Source organism: Orcinus orca, chromosome 4, assembly GCF_937001465.1.
Source record: "Orcinus orca chromosome 4, mOrcOrc1.1, whole genome shotgun sequence".
Taxonomy (NCBI): Eukaryota; Metazoa; Chordata; class Mammalia; order Artiodactyla; family Delphinidae; genus Orcinus; species Orcinus orca.
Window position 1 is genome coordinate 154,246,742 of NC_064562.1, and position 15,448 is coordinate 154,262,189.

The 15,448-nt window shown below is 51.9% G+C and overlaps 1 protein-coding gene across 4 annotated transcripts in view; it reads right to left on the reverse strand.

Annotated features, from left to right (window-relative positions):
* The window catches only part of MAEA (macrophage erythroblast attacher, E3 ubiquitin ligase), a 31,194-nt gene extending 22,081 nt beyond the window's left edge, over positions 1 to 9,113 (reverse strand). For 2 of the 4 annotated variants that reach the window (XM_033419637.2, XM_004265189.4), the window contains exon 1: positions 8,975 to 9,112. In XM_033419637.2, coding sequence (XP_033275528.1) covers positions 8,975 to 9,043 — 69 coding nt within the window. In that variant the 5' untranslated portion in view covers positions 9,044 to 9,112. Of the gene's footprint in view, positions 1 to 8,032; positions 8,695 to 8,974 lie in introns of those variants that run through there. The other 2 variants (XM_012531368.3, XM_033419638.2) reach the window with 2 other exon arrangements.
* Positions 9,114 to 15,448: the final 6,335 nt, after the last annotated feature.

Below are 15,448 nucleotides of genomic sequence, written 5' to 3' on the forward strand. Positions count from 1 at the left end.
TTGAGGTGATCGTGGGGTTTTTGTCCTTTATACTATTAGTATGGCATTACGTTGACTTTTACATGTTGGACCAACCTTGCATTCCTGGGGTAAAGCCCACTTAGTCACGGTACATAATCCTTTTCATATGTTGTCAGATCCAGTTTGCTGGCACGCTGCTGAGGATTTTAGCACCTACATCCATCCATAAGGACTGGTGTGTAGTTTTCTTGTGGTATTGTCTGTCTGGTTTTGGTATCAGGGTAAAACTGACCTCACAGAACAAGCTGGGAAACTTCCTTCCGCTTCCATTTTCTGGCTGTTTGTGAGGCAGCAATGTTAACTCTTTTTAAAACATTTAATAGAATTCACCAGTGAAGCCATCATGTCCTGGGGTTTTTCTTTATGGGAAGTTGTTTTTTTTTTAATCTTTTTACATGGTATAGGCTATTCAGCCATCATTTTTACAAAAGGGTGATTTTATGCGGTTCAACTCAACACATTCTTCCTTCTACATATTTTCTGTTTGTATTCCTCACCCAACACTCAACAAGGAAGAGGGCATTGGAGCTTTCTCATCAATTTGAACCAGGTTTTTATGGTTCACATTTGGCGGATTTTTTTAAGGTTTGTTACTTGCTTTTAAATTCTGGTTTTATCTTATCTGGTTATACCAAAAAATTAAATTTGTATTAGTCAAATCTACTTAATGTTTCCTTGGTAATTTGTTTCACTACAGCTTTTAAGATCATAGAATTTCTCCATTTAATTAGTTGAATGTTAAATTATATTTCCTCCAGTACCTCTTTCCCCTTCAGTGACTCGCAAAAAGTAATCCTTCCTGTTTTCATAACTGAAGCAGAATCCGGCAAACACCCTCATCGAGACCCGTATGAAACACCTGTACTCTCATCCAGCTCCACAGCAGCCCTCCCACACCGCGCCACTTGCTTTGGTACGTGTTTCTTCAAACCTTCTCCAGTGTTTGCTGTGGGTTTTCTCACAGTATTTGCTGACAAAGAGATGCACCTTAGTTTGTTCTCATAATGTTTTCAGCCATTTTTACCAGCACAGGAAGGAAGTATTTCCCCAATGGCAGGAGGCCTTTTATCTTTCACAATTAAGAAACCTCAGAAGAGGTTTCTAAATATTTATCACAAAGCTAACAACATCCTGTAAAGTGTTGCACTGAGCCCTGAATGGCAGCAGACAGCCCTGCCTGGCCTGGAGAGCTGTGCCTCGTGTTCCGGCGTGTGGCACGGAAGTCTCACGAATCACACGCGCTCCTGGGCTGACCTCCCCGGGCACAGCACACACCTGAGGGAGGCTCACGAAGGGCAGGAGTGCTTCAAACCCCCTCTTTCAAATAGGCTTCTTGAAAACTGACATGTTGCTGGCCCACCTCTAGGGGTATGTGATGAGATGGACTTTTCACTCCGTGAAGTGCTGACAAAGCTGGAGGCGGGAAGGGCACCGTCAGCACCTCCATATTCTCCCTCCTGGGGGCAGGGTCCTCTCATCCGCGACTGCTGGTTACTCACAGGCATCTTTTCATGCCACTGGTCCACCTCAGCAAGGGCAGTACGGGTAAAACAGAACACGCTGCAAGTGCTGAGTTAGCCGGCGTGCACACAAGGCAGCCTGGCACCAGCCCTCCACGTGAGCGTCTCCAGGCCCGGGGCGGCTCAATGACCAAACACGACACACAGAGCCCGAGCAGGCACCGGTGCCGACTGTATGCATAACACCAGGGGAACACTGGCTCACCTTTTCCATACGACATATAACCAAAGCCAGCAACTTTGCAACAAGGCTGTTACTTTCGCAGTTTCATAGCAGACCCTGGTGTCCAGCAGAGACACCCTTCTTGGAGCTTCCCTCATGATAAAGAAGAAAGGTCTGATCAAGCACACAGAGAAGTCAGATGGTATCTTTACAGCTACTGTTAGCATCTTCAAACAGAAACCCAGCACCCTCTGCTGCTGCCAGCCATGGCGCCTCCACTGGCGCCCACTGCTGGTGTGCTGCAGTCACCCTAACGCTTTACTCTTCCTGGCATTTTCCCAGGAGATGTTCTACTGGTTATTGCTGGGATGCAGAAAAGTGAGGACTTTTGTCTGCTTTTCATGTACCCAGTTACTGTGTTGACCTTTCTAATTAATTGCAATCATTTTCTGGTTAGTTTGCTTGTGTTTCTGGGTACATAAACATATTCTGTCTCATTCGTTCTAACAGTTACATTTACTTGTTTCAATCTTACTTCTTTGGATAGAATTGCCAAAATAATATTTAATAATTCATCTGTTATTTGAAGAGTTATTTCTTCTACGCCCTCCAAAGAGCTTATAATCCCAGTGGTTAGAAACAAAGAAGCAAAACACAGTTAAGTCAAATGGCAGCGGCAGCTAAGGAGAAAAACAGAGCAGAAGAGGGGATGGTGGGACTCCCAGTCTCAATAAGGTGCTCGCACTGAGAAGGTGATACCTGAGCAGAGACAGGGGAAGGTGAGGGAATAAGCCAGACTGACATCTGGGGGAAAGGATTCTGGACAAAGTAAACAAGAGCAAAGACTCTGAGGCCCCCCATGCTGGCACATCCTGTAGCAGCGGGGAGGCCACTGTGGCTCAGTGTCCAAAGGAGTGGAGGTGGGGGAGGAGGTGGCGGGGAGGAGGGAGAGGCGAGGAGGTGGGGGAGGGGGAGGAGGACGACGTCAGGGAGGAGGTCGGGGGTGAGGGGGAGAGGTGAGGAGGTGGGGGAGGAGGACGATGTGGGGGAGGAGGTCGTGGGGAGGAGGTGGGGGGGAGGGGGAGAGGTGAGGAGGTGGGGGAGGAGGACGACCTGGGGGAGGAGGTCGTGGGGAGGAGGGGAGGGAGGTGGGGGAGAAGGTCGTGGGGGAGGATGTGGAGAGGAGGGGAAGGGGGAGGCGAGGAGGAGGGGGAGGGGGAGGGGAGGAGGACGACGTGGGGGAGGAGGAAGAGGGGGCCAAGTCATGTGGCTCTGGAGGGCCACTCTAACAACCTTGGACTTTACCCCGAGTAAGACGGGAGGCTGCCAGGAAGAAGCACGGGCAGTGCTGGGGACAGCTGGGGGCTCCTTCAACAACCCGGAGAGGGCCTGGTTTAGGCCACGGTGGCAGAGTGAAAAGGATGTGAGGACAGGCTGGATGTGAGCTCTGAGAACGAAGGGGTCGAGGCTGGCTCCAAGGTTCCAGCGTGAGCCAAACGGGATGGGAGCGCTGTCCGCCACTGAGACGGGGGAGCGGGTTTGCGGAGGAGTTGGGTAAGACAACGAGTTCAGACTTCCACATGCTGAGACACCTTACAGACCCAAGAGGGGACGTCTGACAGGCTCCCGGGTCCAAGGCTCTGGGGCTGGCGAGGGGATCCAGCTGGGAGTCATCGGTACACACGGGGGTCCTCAAACAAGGTCACCAAGTCAGCGAGCAGTCCCAACAAGGAGGATGAGGGGCGGCTGTGAGCCTGGGAGGAGCCAGGCGTGCGTGGTGTCACGGGAGCCGCCTGGGGCCCTACGCCGGGAAGGAAGGGCAGCCTGTGGCACACGTGGTGAGAGGTGGGGGCGAGCACCAGACGCTGTCAGGGGCTCAGGCAGCCCCATGGGGTCACCTGGAGACCCTGGCCAGAAGCTTGCCAGGGATTGCTGGGGCAAAACCAGCCCGGAGGCCGCTCGTGAGACCGGGAGGTGGCCATCTCGAAGGGGGTGCCCGAGGGTGCTGTCCAGCTGTCACCTAGAAGGTCATGGCATGCACACCGTGAGTGGACAGAGGGGCAGGGCGCAGACACTCCTCCCCGGCAGCTGAGCCCTGAAGGAAGGAGAGAGGGGTGCGGGCCGGGGTGGGGGGGTGAGAAAAGAAACTCCGAAGGCTGCCACACCCGGAATGCCGCTCGTGGACAAGAGTGAGATGTGAATGTTTACGGGATTTCCGCCCAGACAGAAGAGATGCTCGCTCGGCCAACAGCTACCGCCGGTGCCCCCCACGGGCCAGGAGCTCTTCCAGGCGCTGGGAGGGCAACAACCGCCCCGACACGGCCCCTCACTGAGGACCAGCGTCCCAAGGGGGCATCTGACAGAAAAAGCGCCAGAGGGTGACCGAAGCCAGAAAGAAAACCCCAGGGTGAGGGCCAGAGCGCAGGGGCCGCAGGGCTGGATCCGGCTCAGGGCGGTGGCCTGGGGCCACGTGGGCAACGACACGTCGGCAGTGCCCTGCCCAGCCGGCTGGTGGAGCGCTAGGAGGCCGGCTCCCATGTGCAGAGACCTGGGAGGGACACAGGATGGGGCGGGGAGCCGGGGGAGGTCTGGCTCAGATGGGGCAGGGCAGGGGGGCCCACTGTCATGATGGGAAAGGGGACAAGGCCAGGCCCCAGGGGCTGCGTGTGGTGGCAGGGGAAGGCTGGCTCTGTGGACAGTGAGACCATCGACCCAGCTGGGGGTTTTCTCCCCTCGGCCACATTCTGCGCGATAGTCCAGTTATCAAACTACTCAGCAATATTTAGTTGTTAACTATTGGTTAGTAGTGATTGAAACAGTGAATAATTCTGGTTTTCAAAAGGTTGTAAAAAACGTACACCTGAAAATAACCAACTGTTACCCCGGTGGAAACTGCTTGGCCAGGTTCAGGTCAGCATCAAACATCCCACCTCAGCCTGCCCGAGGCCTCTTCCCGGCCCGTCATCCCACCCTGCCCCCCGGCCCGTGTCGCCAGCCAGGCACTCAGTGGCCCCTGCCCCCTTTGCAGGGCTCAGGGGACGTCCGAGCTGCCTTGCTGCAGTGGGACCGTGAGCCTTCCGTGTCAGGGTTGCCAAGACTTAAACTCAACCCACATGGCTCCTCCCCGAAACACGCCTCCCCGGCCACCCCCAAACAAGTGCGCTGAAACCCTGTGTCCCTCGTTTAATGCCTCCTGCCACCAAGCGTGTGACCAGGACGGGGCCTCACCCGTCTCTCGGGGACCCCCTCTCCAGGGTTTGTTCCGAGAGTTCCAAGAGCGCAGATGTCACGTGCTCAGTGATCATGGTGGTTACAGACCCGGCGGAAGCCAGGGGCCCGAGACGTGTGTGGTGGCCACACGGCTCCCCCACCAGCTCTGCCACCACCTGCCCAGGGCTGAGGGTCAGCGCTGGCTCCAACAGCCCACCCCTTACAGAGAAATGGAGATTAGAAAGCCCTTTCCTCTCCAGACTTGAAATCTGCTTAAAACACTAACCATACTTAAAAACACAAGCAGCGAGCAGGGACCCCTCACGTCAACCCACGTCTCTCCGGGAGGGCCCGGCACGGAGGACGCAAGGACAGGACATGCCACCAGGTCGCCTTCGTTTGGTCAAACGTCCCTCCGGCGACAGTGAGAGAGAGGGGAGCACGAAGCCAGGAGGACGCGTGGCACACACTTCAGAGAGGGGCACGCAGCCGAGCTCTGGGTGTGTGGGGCTCTGGAAGCCAAGGCCACGTGTGGGCTCCTTCAGCTGAGAACAAGCACTGCCCTGAAGGTGTGATGAGGCTGCAGCCTGAGAAGAAGGCAATCATGACGCAAGCAGCTGCGGACCAGAGACGGCCAGCGTCTGAGGGAGGGACTGGCTCACTCGGGAAATCACAAAACCTAAAGTAGAAAGAGGTTAGGCCCCAGCCATGGCCACCACCTGGGACACAGCATAATCAGATACTTGTCTCAAAAGTCCAAACACTTTATGCTACCAGCGTCTCTCAAATTTGAGAACACGTGATTCCCCCAAGCCAGGCTGAGGCCAAGTTTGTAAAACCGCACTGAAAGTTATAACTTTAGCATGTCGCTGGCGCACAAACTTTCTACAAGCACAAAGCCAGGATTTGAAATTGCAGGGCAGTACTTGGTCAACAACACTGTCACCACATTAAAAGCAGCAGATTTTTTCAAAGACACAGGAGAATCTGCCTCCAGGCCCAGCTGGGAGCAACGGCCACACTCCCAGCCTGTCACATGTGGCGAGGAGGGGACGGCTGGGAGAGGGGCTGGGGAGCCAGGATGAGGCTCCAGGTGAGCCCAGAGATGGGTCCAGGTGAGCTCAAGGGGAGGAATCAGGGTCCAAAGCAGGTTTCCAGCGACAATGCCAGGTCCCTCCCCTGGGCTGAGCGAACTCCCACCTGACCTGGACGGTGACAAAGAAGGCCTCTAAAATATGATTTTCCTTCAGCTATCCAAATGAAAAAACAGAAATAAAAACTCCAAAAACGAATGGGATAACTAGCAAAGTCATTTGGAGAATAAACACAAATTGCTTTTATACTCAGAAAAAACTTCTAAAAACATAATTAGAACAGGGTTTCCAGTTGACGAGGGTGGATCACGCACTCGAGCTTCCACTTCTCCTTCCCTGAGGCCTGAGGGGCACGGCCCACAACCCCACACACTGCAGGGAAAGGTGCCAGCCAGGGCCAGAGCACCAGGTGCCCGGACACGCCCGCTGCAGTAAGAACAAGTTCCCCACAGCAAGGTGCAGACCAGTGGTTCTCATGGGGACCACCTGCGCCCCCAGCCCAGGACAAGCGGCAAAGCTAGAGGCACCCAGAGGCGTGCTCCCGCCGCCAAGACGCATCCATACGTCCACAGGCCCCGGGGGGAGCAGGGGCTCCGGGGGAGAGGGCCCGGGTCAGGGCGAGCCGGGAGCCGCCACCAAGGGCCGCTCCACCCTCTGGCCACTCTGCCAGGAGAGAAGAGCAGAAGAGCTTACCAGCCCTGAGGCTATGACGAGGCTGCCCAGCCCTCCAACAGGGAGGAGTCCCCATCCTGTGTGAAGGGGACTTGCCGGCTGCACGCTCATCCCTGCTACCCTGCAGGAGGAGCTGCCTTCAGACTAGAGAAGCACAACCTATGCCTTCCAGAATGCCCACCCTCAGCCCTCACCCCCTGCCCCCCTGCCCTGTCCCCCTGCGCCCCCTGCCTCTTGACTCTCTCCAGACCATGAACAGCACAGCTCCCGAGCCAACAGCTCTTCCCATGTTCCTGGTGAAACTTCCTCATTATCCAGTAGGAATTACTCCTGATAAAAATGTTAACTCAGCAGTGACACACATGTCAAGAGAACAGAGGAATTATCCTGTGGGATCTAAATAATCTGTCAGGGAAAACGGAGATAGTACCTTGCAAAAATTCTACTTTTGAAAATCATTCCAGAAAAGAAGTAAAATTTCTTTATTTGGCAAGCTCACTTGAAATGATACTATAATATTTCTTGGGACTTCCCTGGTGGTGCAGTGGTTAAGAATCCGCCTGCCAATGCAGGGGACACGGGTTCGAGCCCTGGTCCAGGAAGATCCCACATGCCGCGGAGCAACTAAGTCCATGAGCCACAACTACTGAGCCCGCGTGCCTGGAGCCCGTGCTCTGCAACGAGAGAAGCCACCGCAATAAAGAGTAGCCCCCACTCGCCGCAACTAGAGAAAGCCCACGCGCAGCAACGAAGACCCAATGCAGCCAAAAAACAAAAACAAAATCCTTTACCTCTAGAAGTATCTGCCTAACTACATTAATCAAAGCCTGTCTGATAAGTCTGCAACTCAGACTCCGTTCACGGTTATGAAACGCGAGAGCACGACTCGGAGGAGGGATCCTGCCTGTCCGGTGTTCCCCACATTCACCACCACAGTTTTCATCCCTGAACCTTCTTGTCTGTCTGTCAAGCGGCAGGCCTGGCAGGGGCTGAGTGAGACCAAAGCTCACAGTCAGCGGTTCCCACTCACACCCCTTTGTTTTGGTCGGTGCCTCGGGCAGCAGAGAATCGTGGCCTATGAGCCGCAGGGTCTTGGGGAGTGGAGTGTCAAAACAGCACGCCCTACACCTGCGGTCCAGCAAACAGGCATCTGGCTCAGGCCAGCAGCGCTTCCCTTCCTTCCCTTCAGCTACCTTCCCACAGCCAGAGCCCTCTCTTCACCCTGAGCCGACCCAGGCGCCAGGAGTAAACAACCTCAGAGGCGTTGAGGACCCTCCCGAGGTCTCCCAGGAAGTGAACGCAGAGCTCACAGCAACCTGGCCACACCGCACCCCCCCTCTGTCACCACTGACGTGGACAGGGATGCTGGGTCCTCCGGGAGGAGAGATGCGACGTGGCCCCCGGGAAAGGAATTCAGACGCACGTAGGATCGGCCGCAGCTCTCCTGGGAATGTTATAACCTTGAGCGTTGAAGGAATTTACTCCCAGGTGCTTCGCTGTAGTCAATCACCATCGAATCCTCTACTAACTAGGGAAGAACTAGCACCGACCCCTCTCCCGGGAACACCGATTTCATCCCAGCGTTAAAGTCGACTTGCCTCAGCGACCATCCAAGGTCACCCAACTGGCGACCGAGTGGCAAGGGCTGTACTTCAGGTTTGGTGACGCCCTGCAAATGGGTTCCCATTGGGTCGTGAGGTCTCTCCTCACAGGTTCCCTAATTAGAGGCTGGAAGCCATCCATCAACACCGTCTGACACGAGCTTCCGGGAGGATAGCTGGACACCAACCGCCCTTCACGGTGGGCACTCTGGCTGGGCGCCCGCGACCCCACAGCCCTGAGACCCCAGCCTCCAAAGTCGCCAGCCTGTCTACGACCAGGACTGTCGCTGATGCAGTTCACGGTATTATAGGACGAAGGGGCCACAATCGGGCTCCGGAGGGAGAAGCGGGGCGCCAGGCAGACGCGCTCCCCGCCCTGTCACGAAGGCAGGAGGGAGCATGGATGGCCAGACGCCACACCCGCCCGGCCCTCAGGTCCCCTGCCCCCGGGGAGCCCGGCCGCCAGCCCAGGACCCCAGAGAGACGGGCCCCCAGCCCCTGGGGAGCCAGGCCCCCAGAGTCCGGCACCCGGGGAGCCCAGCCCCCAGATCCCCGGCCCCGGGGAAGTCCGGCCCCCAGAGCCCCGGCCTCCGCCCGGCGCCCCATGCCGCGCCCCGGCCTTCGCCCCGCCCCTCCCCCTCCCCTCAGAGACCGTCCGGCCAGGCGCGGGCGCCCCCCGGCCGCAGACCCCACCTTGAGGGTCGGATACTCCTGCACCTTCAGGGTCATGGAGAGCTGAGCCGCGGACTCCTGCACCGCCATCTTGGACCGGCCAAAACATTAGCGGGCGGAGCGGAAGCGCGGCGCGCGGCACGCCGGGTAGCGACGTCGCGGGGCGGGGCGGGCCGATGCCTGCACCAATCACGCCCGCCCCCGCCCCGTGGCGGAGGATGGGCGCCGAGAGGCGTCCACTCCACCCAATCATCGCCGGTCTTTCTCTCGTTCAGCCAATCAGAGGGAAGCATGGCTGGGCGTGGTCTCTCCTTGAACTTGAGGCGGGGCGGGGCGGGGCGGGGCGGGGCGGCTTCTCTCCACCCGTCGCTTGCTTGCTGCCCCAGCCCCAGTGCTACCTTCCCAGAGCGCCCCCGGGGGTTGAGGGCCGGGGTCCTGCTAGGAGCGCGGCTATGGGGGTGACTGGGCTCGCGTGGGGCGGCCCCTGGAGGCAATGACCCCTCCCTCCTGATTAGGAGCCCTCCTTGCAGTGACCCCGCGTGGTAGTCGTGGCCAGAATGTCTGCAGGCCACGGGTGCCTGTCAGCCGGCTACTTTCCATGGGCCCCTCTCCGCAGAGGAATGCGTCTGGAGCTTGACACGGAGCCGCAGGTTCCCGCTGAGGAAGAGGAGAACTGAACTGGTTAAGGAAAGAGGCTCCCACAGTGTAACAAGGACCCGGTGCGGGGAGAGCATCCAGCATCCCTGGCGTCCACACAGATTCTAGTTTCCTTTCAACCACTTCACATTCTTATTCCCTTTTATTCCTTTTAAAAATAGAAATTAAATTAGGTTTCACTAGTTAAGAGAAGACTTTCAAATTAAGCCACATCTCACACTCATTTCTGAAACGATTTTTTAAAAAGAAATATTAAGTTTAGCATTGAAAAAACACCTAAGGCGACACAAGAAAGCCACTGTCGCAATGGGAGCCACTCAGACTCTCTACCCTCACCCCCACCAGCCCCCACGCCCTGCAGCATTCTAGCAGAATCATGGCAATAACCGAACCACGGGAGGATGAGAAGCTTCCTGTCCTGGATAAAACCAAGTTCCTGGAACCTGATGACATCAACCAGAGTAACAGCATCAAGGCAATCAGAGCCTGTGCAGCTCAAGGCTAAGCTCAAGCCTCTGTCAACTGTAATAATATGACAGCCAGTTATTTCACCAACAAAAGGGAGTTTACTCAGGAATAGTGGAGGAACTTCGATTCGGAATATGCAAACAAGGACAGACCACAGGCAAACCCAGGGAACAAGAAATGGGGACTTGCTTTTATAGGGAAAAGGAGGAGTTGGGAGGGGCTGTGATAACGGAAGAGTCCATTGGAAGAGCTGGGGGGGGGGGAGCATGGAGGCTTCCCATTGGCTGAGCTGCTGCAGTCTCTGATTGGCTGGGCTCTGGGGGGTGGGGTTGGAGGGAAGTTTTCTTATTCCTGCTGGGTAGTAGGTAGAGGCATCTTCCTGTTTGGGATAATTGACATGCATGGTGGGTGTGAGGGCACCCACTGCGGGCCTGTCCTGACTCCAAAGGTTAGTGGAATGCTCCTTAATTAATTCTACATTTTCCCCTTTTGCTCAAGATCTTTCCTTGAAAGCATCACTGATCAAGAGTCAGGATCTCCTCACCTAGTGGTTTGCCCCAGTTAACTTAAAACCAGTAATTAGGGTCAGCATTTGGATCTTCAGAGGCTCTCATTTTAAAGAGGCAGGTTTTCATGGAGGAGGAGAGAGGAAGGTGGTGTTGGGGGCAGGGCCTGAGCACAAGATGGTTTCTAGGGGCAGAGTCTGAGGCAAAGGGAGTGGGAAGACACATAAGACCCTACCTGAGACAAAGAAATTGGGGGCAGGGGGGGACACAAGAAGCACAAGGCTTTGGAAGCCATTTTGTTCTCCTTTTTTTCTTTGCTTTTTTTTTTTTTTTTTTTGGTTGTTTCAGCCAATTTAGAAATGGTATCTTGCAAAGAAGCAATTTTACAGTTTTGTGCATGTTTGGAAGCTTCCGGTTACCAGTGAAAACAAATATGCCATTCATTTTGTTTAATTTTAGAACCACGGTCCTCCAATTTAATCTTAAGAAAAACAAGTTTAGGGAGATTGAACCTTCCCCATAATGGCCACTGTAATTCCAGATTACTTTTGGTTTGTTCAGCCCACTTAGCTAAAAATGGGCATGTGGGGAATCCATAGTTTTTTAAAAATTATTAATTAATTAATTAATTAATTTTTGGCTGCATTGGGTCTTTGTTGCTGCATGCGGGCTTTCTCTAGTTGCAGGGAGCAGGGGCTACTCTTCGTTGTGGTGCACGGGCTTCTCGTGGCGGCTTCTCTTGTTGCGGAGCACGGGCTCTAGGGCACGTGGGCTTCACTGGTTGTGACATGTGGGCTCAGTGGTTGTGGCTCACTGGCTGTAGAGCGCAGGCTCAGTAGTTGTGATGCATGGGCTTAGTTGCTCCATGGCATGTGGGATCTTCCTAGACCAGGGCTCGAACCCATGTCCCCTGCATTGGCAGGTGAATTCTTAACCACTGTGCCACGAGGGAAGCCTGGATCCATAGTTTTTAAACATGAAACTGGCTGGAGTCCCTGAAGGAGGGCTGCCCTCAAAACATTTAGGTGACTGGGATCCCATTTCCCTTAGTTCTCCTGGAAACCCAATAAAGTTGCTAAAGTCCTAGCCCAGATTCCAAAAGGAATAAAACGAATTCCTAGAACACAGCTCAATCCCCCCAAAAGAATCTTGTCACTCCATGCCCCAGACAACAACTGAGTACTCACTAAAGGTAAAGTCTTGAACTGGAATGGACAAAACTTTCCCCCTGAAACAACAAAGACTTTCCAGATCCCAAATAAAATTGGAGAGCTCAAAATGCAAAAAGAGCAAAACTTGAAGTCTAAGAAGAGATTCACCAAAACGAAAGCAGGTGGCAATTCATAGAAGTGATGAGCACAAGGGGCTCAGTGTGAGTACCTTGCTCAATTCTGGGGGCCATTGCCTCTCGGGATTTGATGCCTTCAGATCCCACTTCTGACACCCTGTTCCTGCTGGTGAACAGACACAGAATGGTGAGCTTGTCCATGCTAATTTCTGGAGTGTGTGAAAGTGAGAAGGATAGAGATGGATTCCTGTGTATGGTACATGCCCCTCAGGAGACATTTGGAATGCAATTGTTGGTGTAAGCCTAGAAAAATGCATCTGTTCTAGAATTTGTTAAACACTTGCCAAGGGAAAAAAGGGATGTTACCAACTGAAATTGATCAGTTCATCTAATCACAGATCATAAGAACAGTAGTGTTCCCACTTAGGAGCTTTAGGAAATTGTTTTTGTACTTCAAGCAGAAAAACTCTTCACTTCAACAGTATGAAATGAGCACATGCAGCTTTGGAAAACTGTATTGTTTAACCTAGGCTGTCTTGTTTACAAATTTCAGAAGTATAAAAATAAAATACTCTGGGGACTTCCCTGGTGGCACTGTGGTTAAGAATCTGTCTGCCAATGAAGGGGACACAGGTTCGATCCCTGGTCTGGGAAGATCCCACATGCCGCAGAGCAACTAAGCCCATGAACCACAACTACTGAGCCTGTGCTCTAGAGCCCGCGTGCCACAACTACAGAAGCCCACGCCCCTAGAGCCCATGCTCTGCAACAAGAGAAGCCACTGCAATGAGAAGCCCACACACCACAACAAAGAGCAGCGCCTGCTCGATGCAACTAGAGAAAGTCTGTTGCACAAGGTTTCCCTTTTCTCCACATCCTCACCAACACTTGTGATCTTTTATCTTTTTCATAAGAGCCATTCTAACAGGTGTGAGGTGATATCTAATTGTGCTTTTGATTTGCATTTCCATGATAATAAGTGATGTTGAGCATCTTTTCATGTATCTGTTGGTCATTTGGGTGTCTTCCTTGCAAAAATGCCTGTTTAATGTTTCTGCCCATTTTAAATGGGTTTTTTGTTTTGTTATTGAGTGGTATTAATTTTTTAATAGATTTTGAATATTAACCCCTTATCTATGTTTTGCAAATATTTCCTCCCAGTCCATAGGTTGCCTTTTCATTTTGTTGATGGTTCCTTTGCTGTGCAGAAACTTTAAGTTTGATATAGTCCCACCTGTTGGTTTTTTCCTCTGTTGTCTCTGGTTCTGGTGCGATACCAAAAAAAAAAAATCATTGCCAAAACCAATGTCAAGGAGCTTCTTCCCTATGCTTTCTACTAAGAATTTTAGGGTTTTGGGTCTTACATTTACATCTGATTCATTTTGAGTTAACTTTTTTGAGTGGTGTAAGACAGGAGTCCAATATCATGGTCTGCATGTGGTTTTCCAGTTTTCCCAGCACTGTTTGTTGAGGAGACTGTCCTTTCCCCACTGGATGTTCCTGGCTCCTTATCAAATATTAGTTGACTGTATATGCAGGGGTTTAATTCTGGGCTCTCTATTCTGTTCCATTGGTCTATGTGTCTATTTTTATGCCAGGACCATGTTGTTTTAATTACTATAGCTTTATAGTATAGCTCCAAATCACGGCCAACTCTTTCTAGAAGGGTTTCTACTCAGCCAGAGAAGGTCTTTAAGCCTAATTTGTTGAACATGCCTGCCCCCCAAACACATTGGCCGTAATAGTTGGCAAAAAAGCAGGGTGAATGGGAGTGTATGAGAACACTCTGAACTGCTGTTCAAGATTCCTGATTCCTAATGAGTGAAGGCCGGGTCAACACTGTCACAACATTAAGGAGTTCTTTGGGGTTCTTTCTCTAGACAGTTACACACAGAAAAACGCCACTGCTCAACGGGAACCTTGAATAATTTATAAATTGGCCTACTTTCTTAAAAGGCCCAGAGAAAAAATTGAGTGACATTTCTTCTGTTTTGGATTTTCTCTGATCTAAGAGTTCAAACTAGTTCCTGCTTTGATAAAGTTGTCTTAGTTTCATTCCTTAGGACAATGGTAGGAACTACAGAACACTGAACCTAAAAGCACTGATGTTCAGATGCACTCCCTCTACCTTTTGATCTAAAGCTATAGATGGTCCACGTTTTATGTTAACTGGGTGACTAAAATATGTTATTAAAATTCTTATGTTTTTAGGAGTATTTCAGTTATCACCTTTAGGTCAAACAACCATCAACTGGTTGTCAATTGTGCATGTCAATAGTGAAAAAGACAGAGCAAAAGGAGAAATAGACTCTTTACAAATATTAATGTTCAGTTAAACACCCTCCAAGTCCAACCTGGGATAAATGATTGATGCTTCCTACTACCTGCATGGGGTTCACTATTTACTATTTTTGTGGGAGTATAACAGAGACAGCATAGTGAGAACACTTTGCACATGTGGCAGGTCATACTTTACTCCTGTGTATTCAGATGTTTGTGGAATATCTATGTGTTAATGGAAGGTATTTACTATGATGGAGGGGAAGCAATCTTACTGCACATGGTCCTTCAACCCTAACCTCCCGTCACCTACTCTTGCTGCAGGCATCTGTCTACACACGTGGCTAAGTTTCAATATGTATATTTTCCCACTATGGAAAATTTTAATCGGTCTGTCTTGTTTAGATTGCATAAGTCATTATGTCTGACATTCTTGTAACTACCGTGTGATCAATAAGAAATAATGCTTTTAGATATACACACACACACAGAGGTGTGACACATCCCACATTTTAGTGGGTGTTCATGTTATTTATAGGGTCCTTGTAACAAGTACTTTTTAAAGAGAGGATTTAGGGAAGATGGCAGAGTAGGAAGCACCTGCGAGGTGAGACTCCATCTCCCACCTGGACAATAAATGCAGGGGCAGAATCTTCCCCGTAACCATCTGGGTACTCTGGAGTCTGTTGAAGGCTTGAAATATCCAGGAAAAGCCTTGGATGGTAAATTGTGGTTAATCTTGGTCAATTTTAGTTCTTAACGCAGTAGCAGCTACCTACACTGGACCCCCTATGCTCATGGAAGACAGCTGTGCATGTGTTTCTGGAGCAGCCTACACACAGCTTGGGGAAACCAGGGTGGGGAAAAAAGACCCTGTGCAGATATTGGGGATCTGTGCTCTGATCACTGATTGCTGTTTCTGATCACAGAGGTGCAGATGAACAGGCTGGTGGCCCTTGTTGCACCTCTCTCATTGTTGCAAGACTCTCCCCCTCCAGCTGAAGTGACTTCCAGGGGCTTTAAAAGGCTGGCAGCCTTCATCCCTGTTCACTTTTTTCTTTTTCCTCTTTTGGGAGCCAGACATTCAAAAATAAATGCATATATGGGGAAAATCAGAAAATGACCATGCATGCCCAGGGAAAGGCTCAGAAATGATCTGAGAAGACCTTAAGTTTGTACCTTAGGCTTATCCTCAGCACAGAGACAGCCTATAACGATGAACAACAATAACACGAAGTAGCAAACCCAAGGGAAGGGGGATAATCTGATTTCCAGAGGTATCACATTATTAGATTC